Source organism: Phalacrocorax aristotelis, chromosome 1, assembly GCF_949628215.1.
Source record: "Phalacrocorax aristotelis chromosome 1, bGulAri2.1, whole genome shotgun sequence".
Classification (NCBI taxonomy): Eukaryota; Metazoa; Chordata; class Aves; order Suliformes; family Phalacrocoracidae; genus Phalacrocorax; species Phalacrocorax aristotelis.
The window spans coordinates 179,276,903-179,295,452 of NC_134276.1; the positions used below are offsets into that span (position 1 = coordinate 179,276,903).

Here is an 18,550-nt window from a genome sequence, read left to right on the forward strand (position 1 = left end):
AAAATGTGCACCGGAGAGAGGGAGTATTTCCTGGCAGGCAAGATCAGTATTTCAGAGATACCTACAGACAAACCATCTAGCTTTAGTAATACTTATTGAGTCTTTCAACTGAAGCCTCAAAATCTAAGAGGCCATGATTGTAATGCTGCCAAGGCCAGTAATGGATGTTGTGTTTGGTCTGTGTTAAGCACATCCAGACAGGCAGCAGCAGCAAGTCCCCCAGGGCCACCAGCCCCTGCCCCAGTGATGCCGCAGGAGGGGCCGGTCTCCAGCTCCCCACAGCCCTGTCCTGCTTGGGAGGTGTCTGGTGCTCCAGGGCTGGGGTTGCAGACATTTTTTGGCTTTAGGGAGACACAAGCAGCCCCAGCACCCCAACATGTCTCATCTCTCCCCTCCAGGCCACAAAGCAACCTGGATTTTCAATCATTGTTGCACCGCTCCTTCCCCTCCACTCCGGCCTCACCACACAGAAACTGCTGTAAGAAAACATAAATCAAAACTGTAACAGTGCTAAGTCCAAAGCAGATTTTTCTTGGTTAAGTTTTATTCATGTGTATGGGGGCAGTATGAGTGTGAAGCGAGAATGAACCCAAGGGAAAAAGCAGTTTTGAGAGATGGTGTAAGGAGCAGGAAATTGTGTGCAAGGAACAGTAGTGGAAATCAGTGGTCACACAGGTATCAGTCAAATTCTTCTTTATATAAACCAGTTGGAGCAAGCCCATATAAAGAAAATTTACGTGGCACTAAGGAAACGAGGGTGGACAAAACCCCAACCGTGGAAAATGGTGAGGAAAAGGAAAGTGGTAGGAAATGAGGTGGAAACTAGGACATGAGAAGAAAAACAGGTTCACAGACTAGACCAGACTGGGATTAGTTTCCCCCACTCATAACTGCTGTCTTGTCAGCCTGGCAGTGTTCAGCATTTTTATCCTTCCTGCTCTTTTGCAAATCTGAGTGCTGAGATGTTTTCACTTCATCCTGAGAGCTGTGGTGTCCATCAGTTACTCTGGAAATACTGTTTCTCCATTGTAAACATACAGAGATTAAATGAAACTATATAATCTGGGACAGGGATCACTCCAAAGCCCAAACAAGACTGCATTTAGATCCAGAGTTTTGGTTAAAGTCCTTCTTCACGCGTGTGTTGAAGATCATTTCATTACGACTCAGTAGTAATCCTTCCTATGAACAGCTTTTGCAAATCCCACTCTGTCATTCCCACGGTCAAAAATGCAATAAAACGCAGACATAAAGACATCTCCTAAAATCCAGAGTGGGCTGGTGCGAGTGGCGATGTCAAGAGACTGAAAGCCGCTCACGCAGAAGGTTTCATCTTCAGTAGATTCCTGGAAGAGAAAGCACGTGTCCCTGCAGCTACCTGCTCCAGCCCCAGCTCAGGGACAGGGGAGCGGGGAGCCCACGGATACGCACCTTTACAATGTATTGCTCTGCTGTCAGCTTGTATTCATGGTGGCCGATCGTGAAGCTTATGTGAGGCAAGCTGGACAGTCTTTTGCAGTCTACGAGAAACTGTATGCGACGTACTGATTGGGATGGGATTGGTGTGCCTTTTTTTAAGTATTGCCCTATGAATTCAAGACTTTTGTGGCAGGTAGTAGTGAATTTACTACGGAGAAACTGCATCAAGCTGACTTATGGCTCAACACTGCCCTCCAGCAGGCCTGATGAAAATCCTCAAGAGCCCCAAAAGGGACAAGGTGAAGGAGCACTCTGATGTCCTCCCTGTACAGCTCAGAAGCAGAACTGAGTACGTGAACCCGTGTCAGCAAGGTTGCTGAGCAAAAGTCTTCCGATGCTCTGGCTAGGGCTGGGTGGCCGAAGCTGCCTCCAGCCCATGCAGGGAGCACCCTACAGTTGCAGCTCACCTCCCTCCCTCCCGTAACATCATAGTTTCAGGGAAAAAATTGTCAGTGAGGAATATGGTGCTTTGTACTCTGCCCTGGAGTGGGATGTAAAGAGCAGAAGAAGGACTAAACTCTGGCATGGCCATTAATTTCCATAAATAATACATTCACTTACAGTAACAGAAGATCATTTCCTGGCCTTTCTAGTTATTTCATGAAACAACTGGTGTGTTAAATGGCCCTGCAGAATGCTCCAAGCTCCAGAGGGATCTTTGCTGAAAACTGTAGTGTTTAAGGTAACTGTTGTAGAGGCTTCCTATAAGGAAGACTCTACTGCTGTTGTTGTTGTTAAATCTTCTCAGGTGCCATACCATTAGAACACAATAAACCATGGGATACAGAGGACAAGGGTAAAAAAGACAGTATAATGGTTTGTAGGATATGAGAAGCAAGACATAATTCATTTACATAGCTAGTACATCCAGAACAAATTAATCCTTGCTGGAAATAGATAAAAGTTCTGGTAAAATCACTGATGGATGCACCCACTTACACTGGGATAAATTGGAGCCAATATACTCTGCCTGTCTCTGGCTGCTACAAAAACAGTCATAGAAAGTCTTATTTTCAGGATTCTTTTTTGCAGCCTGACATGCTAGCTGAGTGCTCTTATGTCAGCATTGGAGTTTATAAATTTATACCGCAATGACCTGTTTCTTGTTTATAATACACTAATATAAATGCATTGGAAAACATATTTTATCTATATTCATTCATATATACCATTATAAAACCAACTTGTTATTAAAGCATACTGTTTGACATGTAGCTGAAAATTTGAATAAAAACAAAATTTAAGGTTTAACTGGAAAAGAATCAGAAGCTTCACAAGTTACACAGATGCAACGCCAAGTCCTTCTCTTACAAAAGGAGGCAGATTAAAAGTTCACTTTTGTCTTTGATCTTTGCCCAGTGCTCTGCCCAACCGTAACATGCTTAACTTTCTTCCAAGTGCAGTTTTGTGTCAGGATCAAGACAACTGCGAAGTTAACAGCAACCATACGTGGCAGCTTTACTTGGGGCACTGGAACTGTGGTGACGGGGTAATTACCCATGGGAGTCAGCCAAGGGCCAGCAAGAAGGCACAGTAAAAATAAGCTGCTCTCTTCCTGGAGGTGGGTGGGTTTAGCTGTCTCGGGCTCGTTATCTCAATGCTTTAGGTGTTACAAAGGTTCGGTCATGCCATCTGAAAATTGCCAGTGGAGCAATGCGAAGGGTGGCAGAGAAACATCCCAGCCCAGCCCGCAGGCAAGGCAGTGGGAAAGCCTAACCTACCTTGAGCAACCTCAGCTCATGCAAGCACCCCAGAGAGGCACAGGGGGCTGGGGACTGCAGGTGCGGGGCCAGAGAGGCCATGAAGTGATACACCAAGGCCGTTACGGCCTGCTGGAGGAGGTGGTGGTGCTTTTCAGTGGGCAGGCAGGGACGGGGAGGACCGGTGGGGAGCGCCAGAAAGGGGGACACAGGAGAGAGGAAAAACAGTGAGGAGACAGGAATAAAGTTCAGGAGGGAGAATAAGAGACAGTGAGGTCTGTCCTGCAACCCACGGCTCATCTGCCAGGAGGCAGCACTGCGAGCATCATGGATACGCGTCCCTGCTGGGAGCCCCAGCACGACACCACCTGCTCTGCTGCAAGCAGACAGTGAGAGGTCCTGTCAGTGGAACCATTGTGGGCCTGCAATGACAATACCTTTCCCTTTCCATTCAGTGCTGACAGGGCTAGCCATCAGCACTAACCCCTCCTGGCTTGAGCGAGCTAAAGGCTATAGCCAGGGGCTTTGAAAGGAACTGCTCCTCTGATTTGCCAAAAGAAAATTATCTCTGATGTAGAGTATGGATCAATGCAAAGTGGTGCCCCCATTATTTCCTTACACACCAGTACTGATGAGTACAGGAGAGGAAGTGGACACCTAGAAGGAGGGCTGGGGCAGTAAGGCAGACAGGTCAAAACCAGCATGGCTTTGAGTTCAGTGCTGTCCTGGAAACAAGGCTTTCGCTGAGACCTTTCTGAGCAATTATTTCAGTTATTTTCCCACCCTATAAGCTCTTTGGACCAAATACCAGTTCCTCTTCCTCTCTGGCTGTTTTCTGGCTGTATAGTTTTTACCTCTCCAGTATGTGATGGGCTTGCCCCAATATACTCCTGTAATCGCCTGATTTGTGAAGAGGGGCCGGTGATAAGAGAAGTGCCTGAGTCAACGATGGCTTCACAGCCGTGGGAGCAAAACGCCACCCGGCCCTGGATCTTTATGCTGCAAGTGAAAAACAAAGCATCTTTAAGCAAATGGCATATACACTGTGACTGAAGAAGCATATTACTGCTAGCTAAAGTACTAGAGTATGGTCTGAAGTTAAAACTAGTTGCCAAGCTTTCCCAGTCTTAGAAGAAAAGAGCGTCTTTAAAAGACAAGAAAGTAATGAAAGGAAACAGTATGAGGAAGACTTATCATTTGTTGAGCCACTTTTCTCTCTCAGGACTCCTACAACCCTAACCCTTTGTTGCCTGCTGATGAATTTGTCCTCACTCACAGGTGTGTGTCCTCAACAATTTGTGGAGCAGGAGGACCAAAGGCACGCTGACCACTTTGACCAAGGTTAACAGGAAAGATGAGAGCAGGACCTGGAGCTGGGTTCAGTTCCTGGCTGCCTTAACCTCTTAACTGAATAGTCTACCAAGAATCAACTTGACAACTGGTGTATCATATTAAAACATATTAATGTGCTCTTCCAGAAACCAGCTACCCATGTACAGTAGATTTAGAGAGCTAATAAACCCCGGTCTCATCCTGGTGAACCTTCTCTTTGAAAAGCAGAAGGGTAAAACACTGCAGCCAAGTCCTCCTGCATCTGTATCACTAGGCGTTTCTGTCTCTGCAGGTTTTACCTGGGGAGATTAATTCCACCAGGTATTTCATACATACATACATACTTGTTCAGGTGTATTTGCCAGTAGCTTTTCTCGGTGACTGGGACCCAGTGGATTGAACCTTTGTAGAGGGAATGATCTATCCCCCCCAGGATCAACTCACCACCATTCTCGGTATCATCTCCTCTGAAAGCAGAAGACAGGTTAACACAGATGTGGGAGTGTGCCAGCATGTGCTGATGAGATTACAGTTAAAAAGCAAAAGACAAGTCAGAGCCCTTTCTAAATTCAGATATGGGTGGCTTAAAGAGATTATTTCTAAATTATAACTGCAGATGACCCAACCCAGAGCCTCTGAGCAACCGCTGAGAAGACTTACTGTAGGCTGCCGAGGGCTAAGATAGGCATAATGAGCAGGTTAAGCCAGTTGCTATTCTCACCTCAGAGTAAACACTAGATAAATTGGTGGAGTTACAGCTAGGTCCAGATGAGGTAACAATATTTCCTTTCTGAAATGTGGCTACTTGGGTGTAGCACAGCATTTCTGTTCATCTCCACTGGCCAGAAGGAAACCTCTGCCGACTCAGAAATGGTGAGTCTGAGCTGGGAGCTTCTCTTTTGTTTATAACCATCTCCAACAAGAATAACTCTCTGTCCAAAAATTGATGGTCCTCCCCAGCATGTTATTCCTTTTCACTCCATATTTTTCAGCGTCAAATTGAAAAAAAAAAAAGAAATCAGGGAAACTACTTTCTAGAATTGAAGATTTATACAAATACACAGTTGCCTCAACAATTAAAATAGATTTGCTTCTTTTTGGCAGTGTCACTTTAAAGACTGACCTTCTCAGATAGAAAGAGAAGACCGGCTCTTCTACCAGCTGCTGGTTCATGATGCTGTCAAACACAGGCAGAGCATTGCCCACTACTAAGGAGGGATAGCCCAAGCCCAACACACCATCAAAGTGAGCAAAGGCAAAGGTTGTTCCTGGCTCAAACACCGACTCGCCAAAGTCCTGTCCCTTGATGGAGATGTTACTTATCTGTTTGGTGCAAGTGAAAGTAAAGACACCATCAGTTACAAGAAATTAGTCACATTCAGATCCATATCAATGGATTAATTCCATTTATAAAGCCTAGATATCCTGCTGTGACTTGCATCAACATAGCAGGTGCCCATTTGTTGGGTAGGATGCACCAATTCCTTTTAATATCTTAATTCTGTGGATGTTTTTTCATAAACCCAGGACAGGACCCAAGGAGAGAAGCAGAAATGCAAAATCAAATTTTAGGGATTTGTCAGGATAGCCCAAAGCCAGAGCAGCACCCACACCTCTCAGCACCCAGCTTGGTGGGACCTCGCACTGCCCTTGCCTGAACCAGGCAAGGTCTTCCAGGGCAAGGCCAGTATCTGAACTGCCCTGAAAAGAGTTATCTGGAGGCTGACGCCCATTTTAGGTGGAGGCTCACCTGCAGCGTGTCTTTGCCAGCAATGCCCAGAAGCTGTCCAGTGCCGTACTGCAAGGAGAAAGCTTCCCCTCCATGCTCATATGAATCCGACAGAAAGGACTTAAATTTCTGGTGCACCCCTACACAAAACAAATGACACCTGTGCACTATGGGGAGTTCCCAGCACTGCGCCAGCTCCCTGATGCAGAGCCAGCCAAGATGCAGGCAAGGCTGATTTTCCCTTGTCTTACAAGGAAGGTGTCGATGGAGGTGCTTGTTCCCCCACAGGCACCCCTGTTTTTCTGTACCTCAGAGGGGTTTTTTTGGGTTTTAAAGACAAATCAAAACCAAAATGGGCATTTCCACTGCTATTTGTAGCTCTCCCAGGTTTATTTTCATGCCTTTTATATCAGGCACCTTGTGGTGCAGAGGGATGTTTGGCAGCTGCAGCCGGCTGCAAGGCAGCGCAGAGGAGCAGAGATGGAGGAGCAAGCCTGGGAGGGTAGCAAGGCCCTTTGGGATGCTCCAGATCCTGCCCTCCCAAATACCTGCTGCAGACAAGCTCCTTGGGAAAGGAGAAATGGTCAAGGTACCCGAGTCACAAGGAGCTTAAGGGAGGGTAATGTTTCTTACTGCACGCTTCACTGATACAATAAGCAGAAGGGACCCAAAAATTGGAGGAGCCGGTGTCAAACACAACGGTGAACCTCTGTGGTGGTGTGCCAACGCTCACAACTCCGTAGTACTGCGCCTGGGAGAGAAACAACCTGGTCAGCCCTGACCTGCCTCCTGGTGAGCTATTCCTAAGGGAAAAGCAGACTCAGGAGCATCATGCAATGCATTCTCAGGGGGTTTGATGCAATTTCAGCTAAACGTAAATGCACGCCATAGGGAAGCGTGTCTGGCTCCACAAGTGGCTGTGGGCAGCAGATTTCCCTCCAGCTGCCTGCTTAACAGTACAGCATTTTTAAAGCCTTTTAAGCAAATGCTCAGTCATGTTCGCCATGAAGTCAACGAGCCATCTTGCACCGATTTCAGTGGTGACAAAGTCAGCTCCAAGATGAAGCTCTTACATGACCACACAGGCTTTCAGGCAGCTCCCTGCTGATGTCAGTATGATATCATAGGATCATAGAATTATTTAAGTTGGAAAAGACCTCTAAGATCATTGAGTCCAACTGTTACCCACACTGCCAAGTCCACCACTAAACCACGTCCCCAAGTGCCACATCTACAAGTCTTTTAAATACCTCCAGGGATGGTGACTCCACCACCTCTCTGGGCAGCCTGTTCCGATGACTGACCACTCTTTCAGTAAAGAAAGTTTTCCCAATATCCAATCTAAACCTCCCCTGATGCAACTTGAGGACATTTCCTCTCGTCCTATTACTTGGGAGAAGAGACCAACACCCACCTCACTACAACCTCCTTTCAGGTAGTTGCAGAGAGCGAGAAGGTCTCCCCTCAGCCTCCTCTTCTCCAGGCTAAACAACCCCAGCTCCCTCAACCTCTCCTCATCAGTCTTGTTCTCCAGACCCTTCACCAGCTTTGTTGCCCTTCTCTGGACATGCTCCAGCACCACAATTTTCCTCTTGCACTGAGGAGCCCAAAACTGAACATAGTATTCAATGTGCGGCCCCACCAGTGCTGGGTACAGGGGCAAGATCACTTCCCTACTCCTGCTGGCCACACTATTCCTGATACAAGCCAGGATGCTGTTGGCCGCCTTGGCCACCTGGGCACACTGCTGGCTCATGTTCAGCCTGCTGTTGAACACCACCCCCAGGTCCTTTTCTGCAGGACAGCTTTCCAGCCACTCCTCCCCAAGCCTGTAGCGTTGCATGGGGTTGTTGTGACTGAAGTGCAGGACCCAGCACTTGGCCTTGTTAAACCTCATACAATTGGCCTCAGCCCAATGATCCAGCCTGTCCAGATCCCTCTGTAGAACCTTCCTACCCTCAAGCAGATCAACACTCCTGCCCAACTTGGTGTCTTCTGCAAACTTACTGAAGGTGCACTTGATCCCCTCATCCAGATCATTGATAAAGATATTAAACAAGTCTGGCCACAACACTGAGCCCTGGGGAACACCTCTTGTGACTGGCTACCAACCAAATTTACTTCCATTCCCCACAACAGGTGATTTCACATTAGTGATGCAAAGACAGCACAGCCCACCTCTGCCAGCACCAGAGGGCTTTGATCGGCTGCACAAATGCTGGCACAGGTGGCTGGGCTTTTTCCTTTGCAATTGTCATCTATTAGCAAGTTAAAAAATTAATTCTGTTGCAGAGACTGTATCTGATGTACTGAACAAAGTTCATCCAGTGGATAAAGAAACCACTGACTGTCCTTGGATACCAATTGAAGGTAGAGATAATCTGTGAACACGTGAATGCTGGAGTGAAGAGCTTATCCACATCCTGAATGCAAGTGTCTAAGTGCCCCTATCTGGCCCTGAAAGAGCACTTCAGCATTGAGAGACCTATTTTTAGGAAGTGGCATTTCTGGAATTCAAATGCAGATAGAAAAGCAATACCCAGTGCCAAGCCTTTTGTAGCAATACAAATATTTTAATATGTATCTTCAAGTGCATACTTGTTAATTAATACAGTGAATATAGTTTCTGACCCTGGAGTTTACGGTCTGAATGAGATAATTATGACAAGGCAAGCAAGCGCATTATTTAAGAGAATATCCAGATATACAGTAGGATTTTATTCCTTCCTGTATTAAGCAAACCTTTATGAATTAATCTGTAAAGTGAGGCAGGTCTAACTCATGTTGGTTCAAAAAAAAAAAAGACAAACCTCAAAACCCCCATAAACACACCACACTGAAACCTCCACAAAGATGTTCCTGGTGCTACCTGTCTTTGCTGAGGAAGTGGATTTTCATTTGTTATTTTGGTGTTTATCCCTCTTTGATATAGTTTAGAGCAGGCTGAAATTTTTCGGTCTCCTTTGTTCTTCTTCACACACATCTCTAGCTCCTCTTGACATATTCCTTTATGACCCTCAAGTGTCAGAAAGTCCTTGCTGAATTAATTCGGCTTTCCCTTCCCTGTTCAGATGCAGCCTCTGCAACATTTCTGCAACTTAGCTTTCCTTTAGATAAACATAACAGAAAAACTGAAGAAAACAGAAAACAGAGACCAACCAAATGGACAAAATGCTAAGCCCAAGAAAGACAATTTACGAAATGGTTGGTCTGGTGACTTGCCTCTGTGAGATCCAGTGAAACTCATATTTTTCCTTTCTCAGGTTAAAGGGTAAATTCCGCCAGGTGAGTGTGAGACCCAGGTCAGTCTCAAATATTTAACAGACCTTAAGCTCAGGAGATAAAAGAAATAAAATAAAAACTCTTCTTGGGTCTTCGTTATCACCAATTTATGACCCCACTCCAAATAAATGAGATTTGGGGGATTTTTTATAACATGCAAACATCCAAGCTTCTGAAAATGGAATATAGCTAAATGAAGTAATCCGATTCTGCTACTAAAAACCCAATCCTGAACCAAGATTGATACAGACAAACCCTCCATATTTGCTTGGCGACCCAACCAAGTCCAACACACATCTATACAAAAATAAAACTTGTCACAGGACTACCACTGCTAGATTACACCAGCTTTCCACTCAGGTCCCACCCATGCTAACCTAGATCCATACATGCTTTACTTTGCAGACCAGTAAACTAATTTTTTATGATTTAGTATTTATAGAGTAGAGCAATGAGCCATCTCAAGCCCTGTAACTTCATTGAGAGACTAGATTTCAAATGTGCTGGGAAAAAAATCTGCCTTCAAGAGAACAGCAAGTCCTTATGATTGCATTACCAGGACTGTACTTACATTCATGTAATCATACAGCATTTCTGAAGTGGTTCCTACGGATAAAGCGATATCTGCAGGGAAGCAATGCAGGTACCTCCGGGCAAAAATGTCAGGATGGTGATTCCTCCAGAATTCCTCTAATTCTCCCTTTTCCTTCAGCTGTTTCTTGATAGATTTGAATCGAATGAGAGGGATTCTACACAAATAAAGTAAACACATAAAAATTAACTGGCTCTCCTTTCTAGAGTTCTCATACACTCTTTTAAAAAGATTTGTTTCTTTTGTGAGACCTCAGGTAGCAACAAGCACGGGTCACCCCAGGAAGCCAGCTGAGACACGCGTCAGTGATGCTAGACATGTTTTCTTACCGTTCCACGGCCACAGTGAAGGGGATGTAAACCATAGCCAACAGTATCACCCTCATGGCTCCAAGCGGTTCAGAGTCTAATGACACTCATTTACTCAGAAGTCCCTTTTTTATACCCCGTTGTCAGTAGAGGGTCATTCGCCAGGTTGATCAATCACAGGAGGTCAGTGCTTTGGCAGGAAACCAATTAATTTGCTCTCAGAGTAACCGCTGGATTGTGCAAATATCAGTGTCCAGTGAAGCTACTAAGGCATAGATAACCAGGGCACAGTCTAGACCAAATAGACATTTTACTAACAATCCTTAATGTCTTCTACATAAATATAATAAATGGGGTGAGCTTGGCTCCTGTTAGCATGAGAAAGAGAAGGCAGTCCAAGGACTTGCCTGGCTCCCTCTGAGTAAGTTGCTTTCCAAGCTTGCTTTAGTGACAAGTGGCCCAGAAGTGTCCAATGCAGAGAAAGAGGACATAATATATAACCATTTCCCTTTTACATGGAGGCATTTCAGCAGGGCTGAGCAGACAGACGTTTGATAGGGTTGTGATAAGTCATCCCCTAACAACTGAAGTTTAATTCCCTATTTATGGGCAAGCTCCAGTCTAAAAATAGGTGTGATTGCCACCCCAAAAAAATGGGTCTTAAAAGTAAAAAGCATGACAGGCTGCAGCATACGGTAATAAACAGCCAGTGGTTTTGTACACATTTCAGCAAGACATGTGGAAGCTCTCGCTTGGGTTTATTTTCCTGCGAGTTTCCTGAGGTTAGTGGTTCCCACCCCTGCCTGACACTTAGGTTGCCAGTTAAGCTGGCAGGAAAATAATGGTGTCAAAAAGAGACTCTGATCTGACAGAGAGCAACCCCAAATCCATTAGCTGCCTGGGAGGAAGATTAGCACTGAGTCTGCAATTTACTTACGAGACTTTTTGAATCTTTCCTCTGCATGAGAAAGTGCAGTGAGCAATTACATACTGCAGCCTAGCATACATTAAGGCTAAATTTGACTAATAGGCCATTTTTGTTCAAAAGACCCAGCTAGGATGCTGGGAAAAGAGCAATAATGATTATTGCCTTGCAATACATTGCTTTAGTTTAAATTAGACTGCTAACCACGTGAAGGTGAACTGGAACTAAGTAATCCCTCCAAAAGAGAGCAAATGTGTGACAGCGTGTCGCAAAGAATGAATGTCAAGAACATGGAGGAGGCAGGAGTCATCATCTGCTCTGGCGGCAATGCTCCCATCCAGAAAGAAACAGAAGAAAAAAAACCAAACACATGGCATTTGTGAGTGAAGCAGGGGTCTAAATGCCTGTCACAGGATTTAAATAAATGTAAAGTAAATCATTACAAGCACATGCTAAAGACATTGTTAAAAACTATTCCTTTAAGCCTCTGTCCTTGTTATGTCCGGCTGATTGAGGAGGGGCATGACAGGCTTAAAATCAACAATTTTAGAACTCTCTTCATTAGTCCCGTGGATTTTGAAAAACATTACTTGCTTTTTCAAACTTATCTCCAGAATTGTGAGGGCTACACAACCTGCTCTCAGCAAAGGCTGAGCCTGGTGTCATCACACAGCTGCGTGCAGAGCTTTGGATCTGAAAAAGCACCGGTATCTCTATTCTAATGGGGCTTTTCTTAAAAAAAAGAAGTCTCAAAAAATACAGGAATAATAACACGTAGCTTTTCTATTGATTTCTGTTTTACTGTGATTTTTTTTTTTTAATTGTCTAGCCCTGAGCAGTGTTCCCTGTTTCTTCTGGACTCAGAGGTTTTACACCTGTTCTCAGTAAGCAACCACGTTTTCTGTCCCGCAGATGTCGCAGCCACCGAGCTGCAGGAGCTGGGTGCTGGAAATGGGAAGCAAAAGCTGCGGTCATTGTGAACTTTCAGAAAGCAGAGGCATTTCTCAAGGAGCCTCCACGTGCCGCTTGACGCGCAGCAGAGCAGATGTCATGCCCTCTGGTAGGGCAGTGTCGCTTTGACAAGAGCAAGACAATGCCTGTGCTGAGCGCCTTTATCGCTTGAACTTTTCCTCAAATGCCACAAATGGTTCTGGGAAGTCATGAATGCTCCTGTTGGAGGGCATCAGGATAACTTTGAAGATGTGAAGTGGCTTTCAAAACACCACCCTAGGTCTACTGAGGAGACTGCCGTTGCCTCAGAGCCTCCACTGAGTCACTGATTCTCAGAAGGATGAAGTTTGTTTTCATTTTATTGCAAATGTATCCCTTTATTATCCCACCACACAAAGGTTATTTTTTTCCTAAATACCCTGATCTCACCTTGTGTTCCAAGCAGACATTCATTTAGCCAACAGAGGTACAAAATGCAGCAACAAAAGGTCATCGTGACTTTTTTTGATAAGCTGGAATAATGATTAAACTACAATGCAGAGGATCCCTAAGAAATAGTTGTCTGCAGCTTAAAGGTTTCATGAAGACGAAATAATTCAAGTAGAAAAAATATATACGTGTCTGTGTCTATAGACATAAGGTATATTGCAAATATGTTTGTCTCCATCTGGATTATAAAGAAAAATGTACCTAAACTATGTTATTAATATATTCTTACTCAGGCTTTTATGTTGTTCTGATCAGCAGGTTATCTGAAGGGATTTGCTTAAGGGACATATCTTTGCCAATGATGTAAATTCATTATTATCTACACCAAATGCATTTGCTTTTCCACACCTAAAACATACAGTGTCTCAACACGGCGGGGAGCCTTGCCTTTAGGTGTGCCGCAGGTGCTTAGAAATGGAAACAAATACAAAAACCTGCTGAGGGCCATGGGAATGTTTTCTTAAAAGTCAGATCTCATTCCAGTGTAACTGCTTGGAAAAGGACACCCTGCAAAATCCAGGAATGACACATTCCCCACGGCAGTCCTCTGACAGGGCACGTAGTGTTAAAGCAATAAAGAAGTGGCTACTCTGAGATGCTTATTTAGCGTGAACCGGCTCTTGCTGCTGGCATGCTGTGCCCAGCATGTCCCGCCTTCTGTCGTGAGAGAGAGTATTTTCAGCACCTCTCTGCCACAGCACGGCCACAGATGACTGCGACATAGCTTTGTTCTCCAGGCTTGATATTCTGCCCAGCTTCTCCGTCCAAAACCTATTTTATGGCACTCAGGTCACAGCACTTGCTGTTCTCCACCCTGCTGCAATATTGGCCCCCAGATGCCCTCTCGGGTGTTCTCCTCCCCCAGGAAACCCTCCATACAGCCTTCATACCATCACTGCTGCAAGGCAAAGCCATTTGTCTTGCAGTGAAAGACTAGTAAACATCCTAGAGCCAATACAAAATTGATAGCTAAGAGCTGCTTTACCTTTGAAATCATGCAATGGTAATACAAATCTGTGTTACCAGATTTGACCAGAGGCCACCTTAACTGTTCGATATTGCCTTTTTCTCAATCTTCTGTTTGTTCTGCCTTTTGTTTTTCCAAGAATATGTGGCTCTCGGCAATCACATATTTTGGTTATGTAGCAGCTAATGCCGAGAAACCAACTGCAGATTGTTTGAATAAAGTATCCTCCCTAAATGGGAGGGTAAGTGCGGAAAATGACAGCAATGAGATGTAAATATCAAAGCAGAGCCAGCTACTGGAAAGGCTGTTTCACCTTAAAACACTCTGCCAGCTTTCCACACGCAGGTGGGACAATCCCCAAGAAAACTTAAACCAGCAGCAGCTCCAGAAGCCAAAGTACGCAGAGGTGCCTAGACACGGGAAGGCTCCTCCTAGAAATCAGAGGTGCTCCTGACCTGAATGGCAACGGGTCTTGCTGAGAGAGGAGTGAAACAGTTTACACTGTCACATCTAAACTTTTAACATTGTATTTATCTTGCTCATAACAAGCGAGAATCTTGATGGAATTAAGTCCGTGGCAGTTCCTTGCCAGGTTTTGATACGGACACGGGAACTGCAGTAGCACGGTTGGAAGGTGGCCGGAGAACAGCCTTGGCAGGTTGTGATAGTGAGCGTATTAAATGGGAATTCAGACAAGAAGCAAAACACAATGTAATGAAAAAGGCCCTACACAGTCAAAAGTGCCAGAAGCTATAGTAAACACTGTTAGATTAGGAACATAAATAGTAGAACAGCTCAAGATAGCAGTTTGCCAAGTATTTGTGTTAAAGGTTTAAGATAAGTACTGAGCAGCAGGTTACACTCTGAAATTATGTATTTGGCACCTTGCAAAGTAAACCCCTAAAAGTACCACTTGTCTGGAAAGCCATTCAAGTCTTGACAGGCATTTTAAACAACAATTCGAATACATCCGACATTTCTGCTGAAAGTTTCATGAAAGCTAAACATCCGAGTTTAAAAATTTGGTCTTCTGTGGTGTGTACTTTCCCGAGCCAATCCCTGCAGCCAGCACTGGCTGGACAGACAGCATGGCCGGAGCGAGAGGTGAGGGGCCAGGGCATCGGGGTGATGGTTAGGGGCAAAATCGGACAATGTCTGTAGTGTGTGGGAAGAGGCAAGAAGGAATGTTTTTGAGGGGGGAGCGAGGGAGACCTGCACTCCGAGTCGTCCTGTCCGTAATCCCCGTCACCAAACACTCATTCAGTTATCAGAAACATTTCAGAGCCCTTGAGATTAATGGCTGGTGCCATGTAAACAGAGCCTTATATTGGGAAGACGGAGTTACCAGCAGGCCAGTGCACAGCCAGAGAAGACCACGGCAGGCCCCTGTCCCTTGCAGTCCCAGCGATCCCCAAGCAAAGAACGTCCTGGGATGGGCAACAGTCTGAAAGCCATAGCTGCTTTTGTGCCCTCTGACGAGTGCCAGAAGTACCTTCTGGAAGACCTAGAAGAAATGCCAGTGGATAAAACAGTGGATCTGAGTGGCAGGCAGCTGAGGCGGCTGCCTCCGCACATTTGCTCTTTTACAGAACTGGTCAAGCTGTATCTGAGCGACAACAACTTGAACTATCTGCCCCCTGAGCTGGAGCAGCTGCAAAACCTGCAGATCCTGGCACTGGACTTCAACAACTTCAAAGCACTGCCCCTGGTCGTGTGCACACTGAAGCAGCTGTGCATCCTCTACCTGGGCAACAACAAGCTCTGCAGCCTGCCCCTTGAGCTGAGGCTCCTGCAGAACCTCAAGACCCTCTGGATCGAGTCCAACTGCCTGCAGTGCCTGCCCGAAGTGGTGTGTGAGCTCAGCCTGCTCAAGACCCTGCACGCCGGCTCCAACGCATTGCGCACGCTCCCCACCCAGCTGCGGTGCCTGCAGGAGCTGCGCACCATCTGGCTCTCAGGCAACCTGTTGTCCGAGTTCCCCCCCGTGCTCCTGGACATGCCTTTTCTGGAGGTGATCGACGTGGATCGCAATTCCATCCGGTACTTCCCCAGCCTGGCTCACCTCCCTGGCCTGAAGCTGGTGATCTACGACCACAACCCCTGCAGAAATGCACCCAAGGTGGCCAAAGGGGTGCGCAGGGTGGGGAGATGGTCAGAGGAGTCCCCTGAGCCCCGCAAGCGGTCCGGGGCGGTGATAGAAATCACACTCGATGAGAGACCATCACCACCTCCTCCCACCAAGCCTGAGCCAGAAGCTGAGCCCTGCTGATGCTCAGCCACCCATGCTGGCAAAGACAGCGCACCCACAACGCCCCCCAACCTCTCCCTCACTTGCTGACGTCCAGGGAGCACCATGCCACCTGGCTAGTCTTCAGGAGTAGGTGCACCAGTTTAGACCTAGGTGACAGCAACACTCTCTGTACAGACACCCCCCTTTCACGCAGCACCCAGCACTCTCTTGAGCAAAGAATTCCTTCCTTTCCCCCTCCTCCCATACAGGAACCACTCAAGAGTTCACATAGATGAAGACACGGTTTAGATGCTTTCAGTGGGTGGATTGTACGGGGCATGGACTTGCTGCTCTTCTCCCACGGGAAGCCCATGGGCTCACTTTCCTCCCTTTCACCTTGCTGAGGTGTTGCCACTGTTCAAGGTGATCGCTGCTGAGAGTCACGCCTCTAAAGTAACCCACAGCATTTGCCTCAGATGACTTATCTGAAACCCAGCAGCAGCTTGAAGGTTTCCCTGCCTGCCACATGGGAAGCAGCAGCAGGGCCCTGGCTGCGCTATCAAGGAAACGGCGCATACGTACCAGCAGGCTCTCCTCTTACCGCTGCTGCCTTCTTCCTGGAAAATTAGCAACCGCTCTTGTTTTGTTACCGCCAAGCAGCATTTTAAATGATGGTGAGGAAAGCTGGAGGCTTTGCTGCTAGTTTTTATATTACCAACAACGCTGCCTGTAAGGGCAGCCGAACACGCCGAGTTTTCACGCAATAGCAAAGAAGAAAATCAAAGCCTGACTAAAACAGAAAACCCATGAAAGCTGCAAAGGTAAACTTGCACAAATAAAACCCAGGGCTGGAAGCCTGCCGCTATAGGCTTGCACAGAAACTGAGGCGAACCTTACTCAGTTCACTTCAGCTGGATATTTCTACAGTTTGCAACTCAGACCTGTTCAGATTCCCTTGGAAATGCACTAAACTTTTTTTTTTTTTTTTAAGAAGCGTGTTTTGCTTTAATTGTGTAACACAGAAAAGAAACCTGGCTCAGAATGACATTTTTAGCTTTTGATTCTATAGCACGTATCACTGCGTTCAGTAAAAGATGGCTTGGATTTTTTTAAAGGGTGGGGAGCCCTTGGTGGTGCAGAACAGCCACTTCCCCCTCTCTGCCTCACTCGTCAGTGGAACTGTCTCACCAGCGCAGCCTGCAGAAGCAGCAGTTGACTTCCCAGAAAAGGTTTGATTCAATGCCAGTTCGAGGCTGCTTAGTGTCACTTACATGCTTCAAGAATTATCTGGAAATATATAGACTCTGCTAGCACTTGCTGTCTTGTTAAATGAAGTCTGAATTTGGATCTGGCTGGCATCCATGTAGCATGCTTACTATTCATTAAACGAAATAAAGCGTACTAGCATGTCACTGAGTTTAAACCATCCTTCTTTGGAAATAACTGAATTGTCTCTTTCCAAATTCTTTATCCAACCTTGTTCCAACAAACTATTTCTTCCTGCAAAACAAAATTATTCGACAAGATGTTTGGGGCTCTATTAACATGCAATGGTCAGATGTTAAAATTCTAGTTCAGATAGTTGGATGTTCTGTGGAACTGATTGGCACTTTTTTTACCTGAGGGGGAGGGGAAGAAGGCACTTTCACCTGCTTGTCAATGGTTTGTATTTAACACCACGCTCTTTACATGGTATTGCCACTTTTGGAGATCTGAAGAGAGTCTGGTTTGAGTTTGGAGGAGCGTTTTGTAAGCAGATTCTCTTCATTTCAGGAAACCTAAGGGAGAAAGATGTTTGCACAGACACTTTCTTGATTTCCAATTAATCTTCCTGCTTTGGCAGGCTTCCCCAGTGTTTGCCAAGGTGCTGCACTACACTTGCAGGGCCAGGAGGGCCACGACGCCCAGCTGGCACCTCTCGACAGGCTCCCACACAGACAGGGTGCCTCCACTTGTGTCTGCTTACAGTCATCAGGGATCCGTGGGAAGACTGCTGCAGGCATCACAAACTTCCTTACGACCCAAGCATAAAACAGTTCAATTAAGAAACACGTTGCCTTTGCAGCAACTACTGGAATAGCAAAGAGAATATAAAGATAGGCCGCAACAGATATGAAAGGGGGGGGAGGGGAGGAAAAGGGAGAAAACAGGAATGCAATGCAGCCTGGCACATTTCCCACCAATAATAGGTGTTGGTACAGTCAGCCTGAGCCCAGTACGTTGTACTCAAACACAGCCTCTTTGGTCCAGGATGCTGATCTCTCTCCCAGACTGCACCTTCCTCTCAACACCCCTCAGCAGAACTCCTATCTACATAAAGTTTGTGGTGTAAAAAGCTGTAAAACCCCTGAAGTTGTAGTTCTGGGCATTGACCAAGGTTCCTCTTGAGCTTTTTCTCTTCATCATCAAAAATTGAGTAATACTCCAGCATCACTAGAAAAGGGTAACATTTAACTTCAGATCCAGTTTCTAGGATCCCAACTCAACACCTGCACAGCCAGGACTGGAATAAACCGCTCACACTAAATGCACCGAGTCAACCCGAACCAGCACGCTACAAGGGATG

General features: G+C 46.0%; 2 protein-coding genes across 4 annotated transcripts; one reads left to right on the forward strand and one right to left on the reverse strand.

The window, feature by feature from the left end:
- Positions 1-1,164: 1,164 nt before the first annotated feature.
- Positions 1,165-10,539, reverse strand: LOC142051597 (cathepsin E-A-like). Of its 3 annotated transcripts, none has more exons than XM_075080821.1 (9): positions 10,444-10,539; positions 10,094-10,271; positions 6,874-6,991; positions 6,262-6,380; positions 5,635-5,834; positions 4,856-4,978; positions 4,034-4,178; positions 1,432-1,530; positions 1,165-1,346 (listed from the first exon to the last, which is right to left on the reverse strand). In XM_075080821.1, the coding sequence occupies exons 1-9, from the start codon at positions 10,497-10,499 to the stop codon at positions 1,167-1,169; spliced, it is 1,218 nt and encodes a 405-aa protein (XP_074936922.1). In that variant the 5' UTR covers positions 10,500-10,539; the 3' UTR covers positions 1,165-1,166. The 3 variants fall into 3 exon arrangements, with proteins under 3 accessions (XP_074936922.1, XP_074936923.1, XP_074936924.1); XM_075080822.1 differs by lacking the exon at positions 10,444-10,539 and adding an exon at positions 9,110-9,347 and having other exon boundaries at positions 10,094-10,156; XM_075080823.1 differs by lacking the exons at positions 6,262-6,380; positions 6,874-6,991.
- A 4,637-nt stretch (positions 10,540-15,176) lies between these two features.
- Positions 15,177-16,023, forward strand: LRRC10 (leucine rich repeat containing 10). Its single transcript, XM_075115957.1, has one exon. It carries the CDS (start codon positions 15,187-15,189, stop codon positions 16,021-16,023), a length of 837 nt encoding a protein of 278 aa, XP_074972058.1. The 5' UTR covers positions 15,177-15,186.
- Positions 16,024-18,550: the final 2,527 nt, after the last annotated feature.

Excerpts from the sequence above, each read along its gene's own strand:
- LOC142051597 (XM_075080821.1), bottom strand. The coding sequence starts at position 10,499 with ATGAGGGTGATACTGTTGGCTATGGTTTACATCCCCTTCACTGTGGCC. Across the intron at positions 6,992-10,093 it reads TGCTGTATGATTACATGAAT|GCGCAGTACTACGGAGTTGT; the intron begins GTAAGTACAGTC and ends TTTCTCTCCCAG. Across the intron at positions 4,979-5,634 it reads TTCTCTTTCTATCTGAGAAG|AGGAGATGATACCGAGAATG; the intron begins GTCAGTCTTTAA and ends TTCTGCTTTCAG.
- LRRC10 (XM_075115957.1), top strand. The coding sequence starts at position 15,187 with ATGGGCAACAGTCTGAAAGCCATAGCTGCTTTTGTGCCCTCTGACGAG.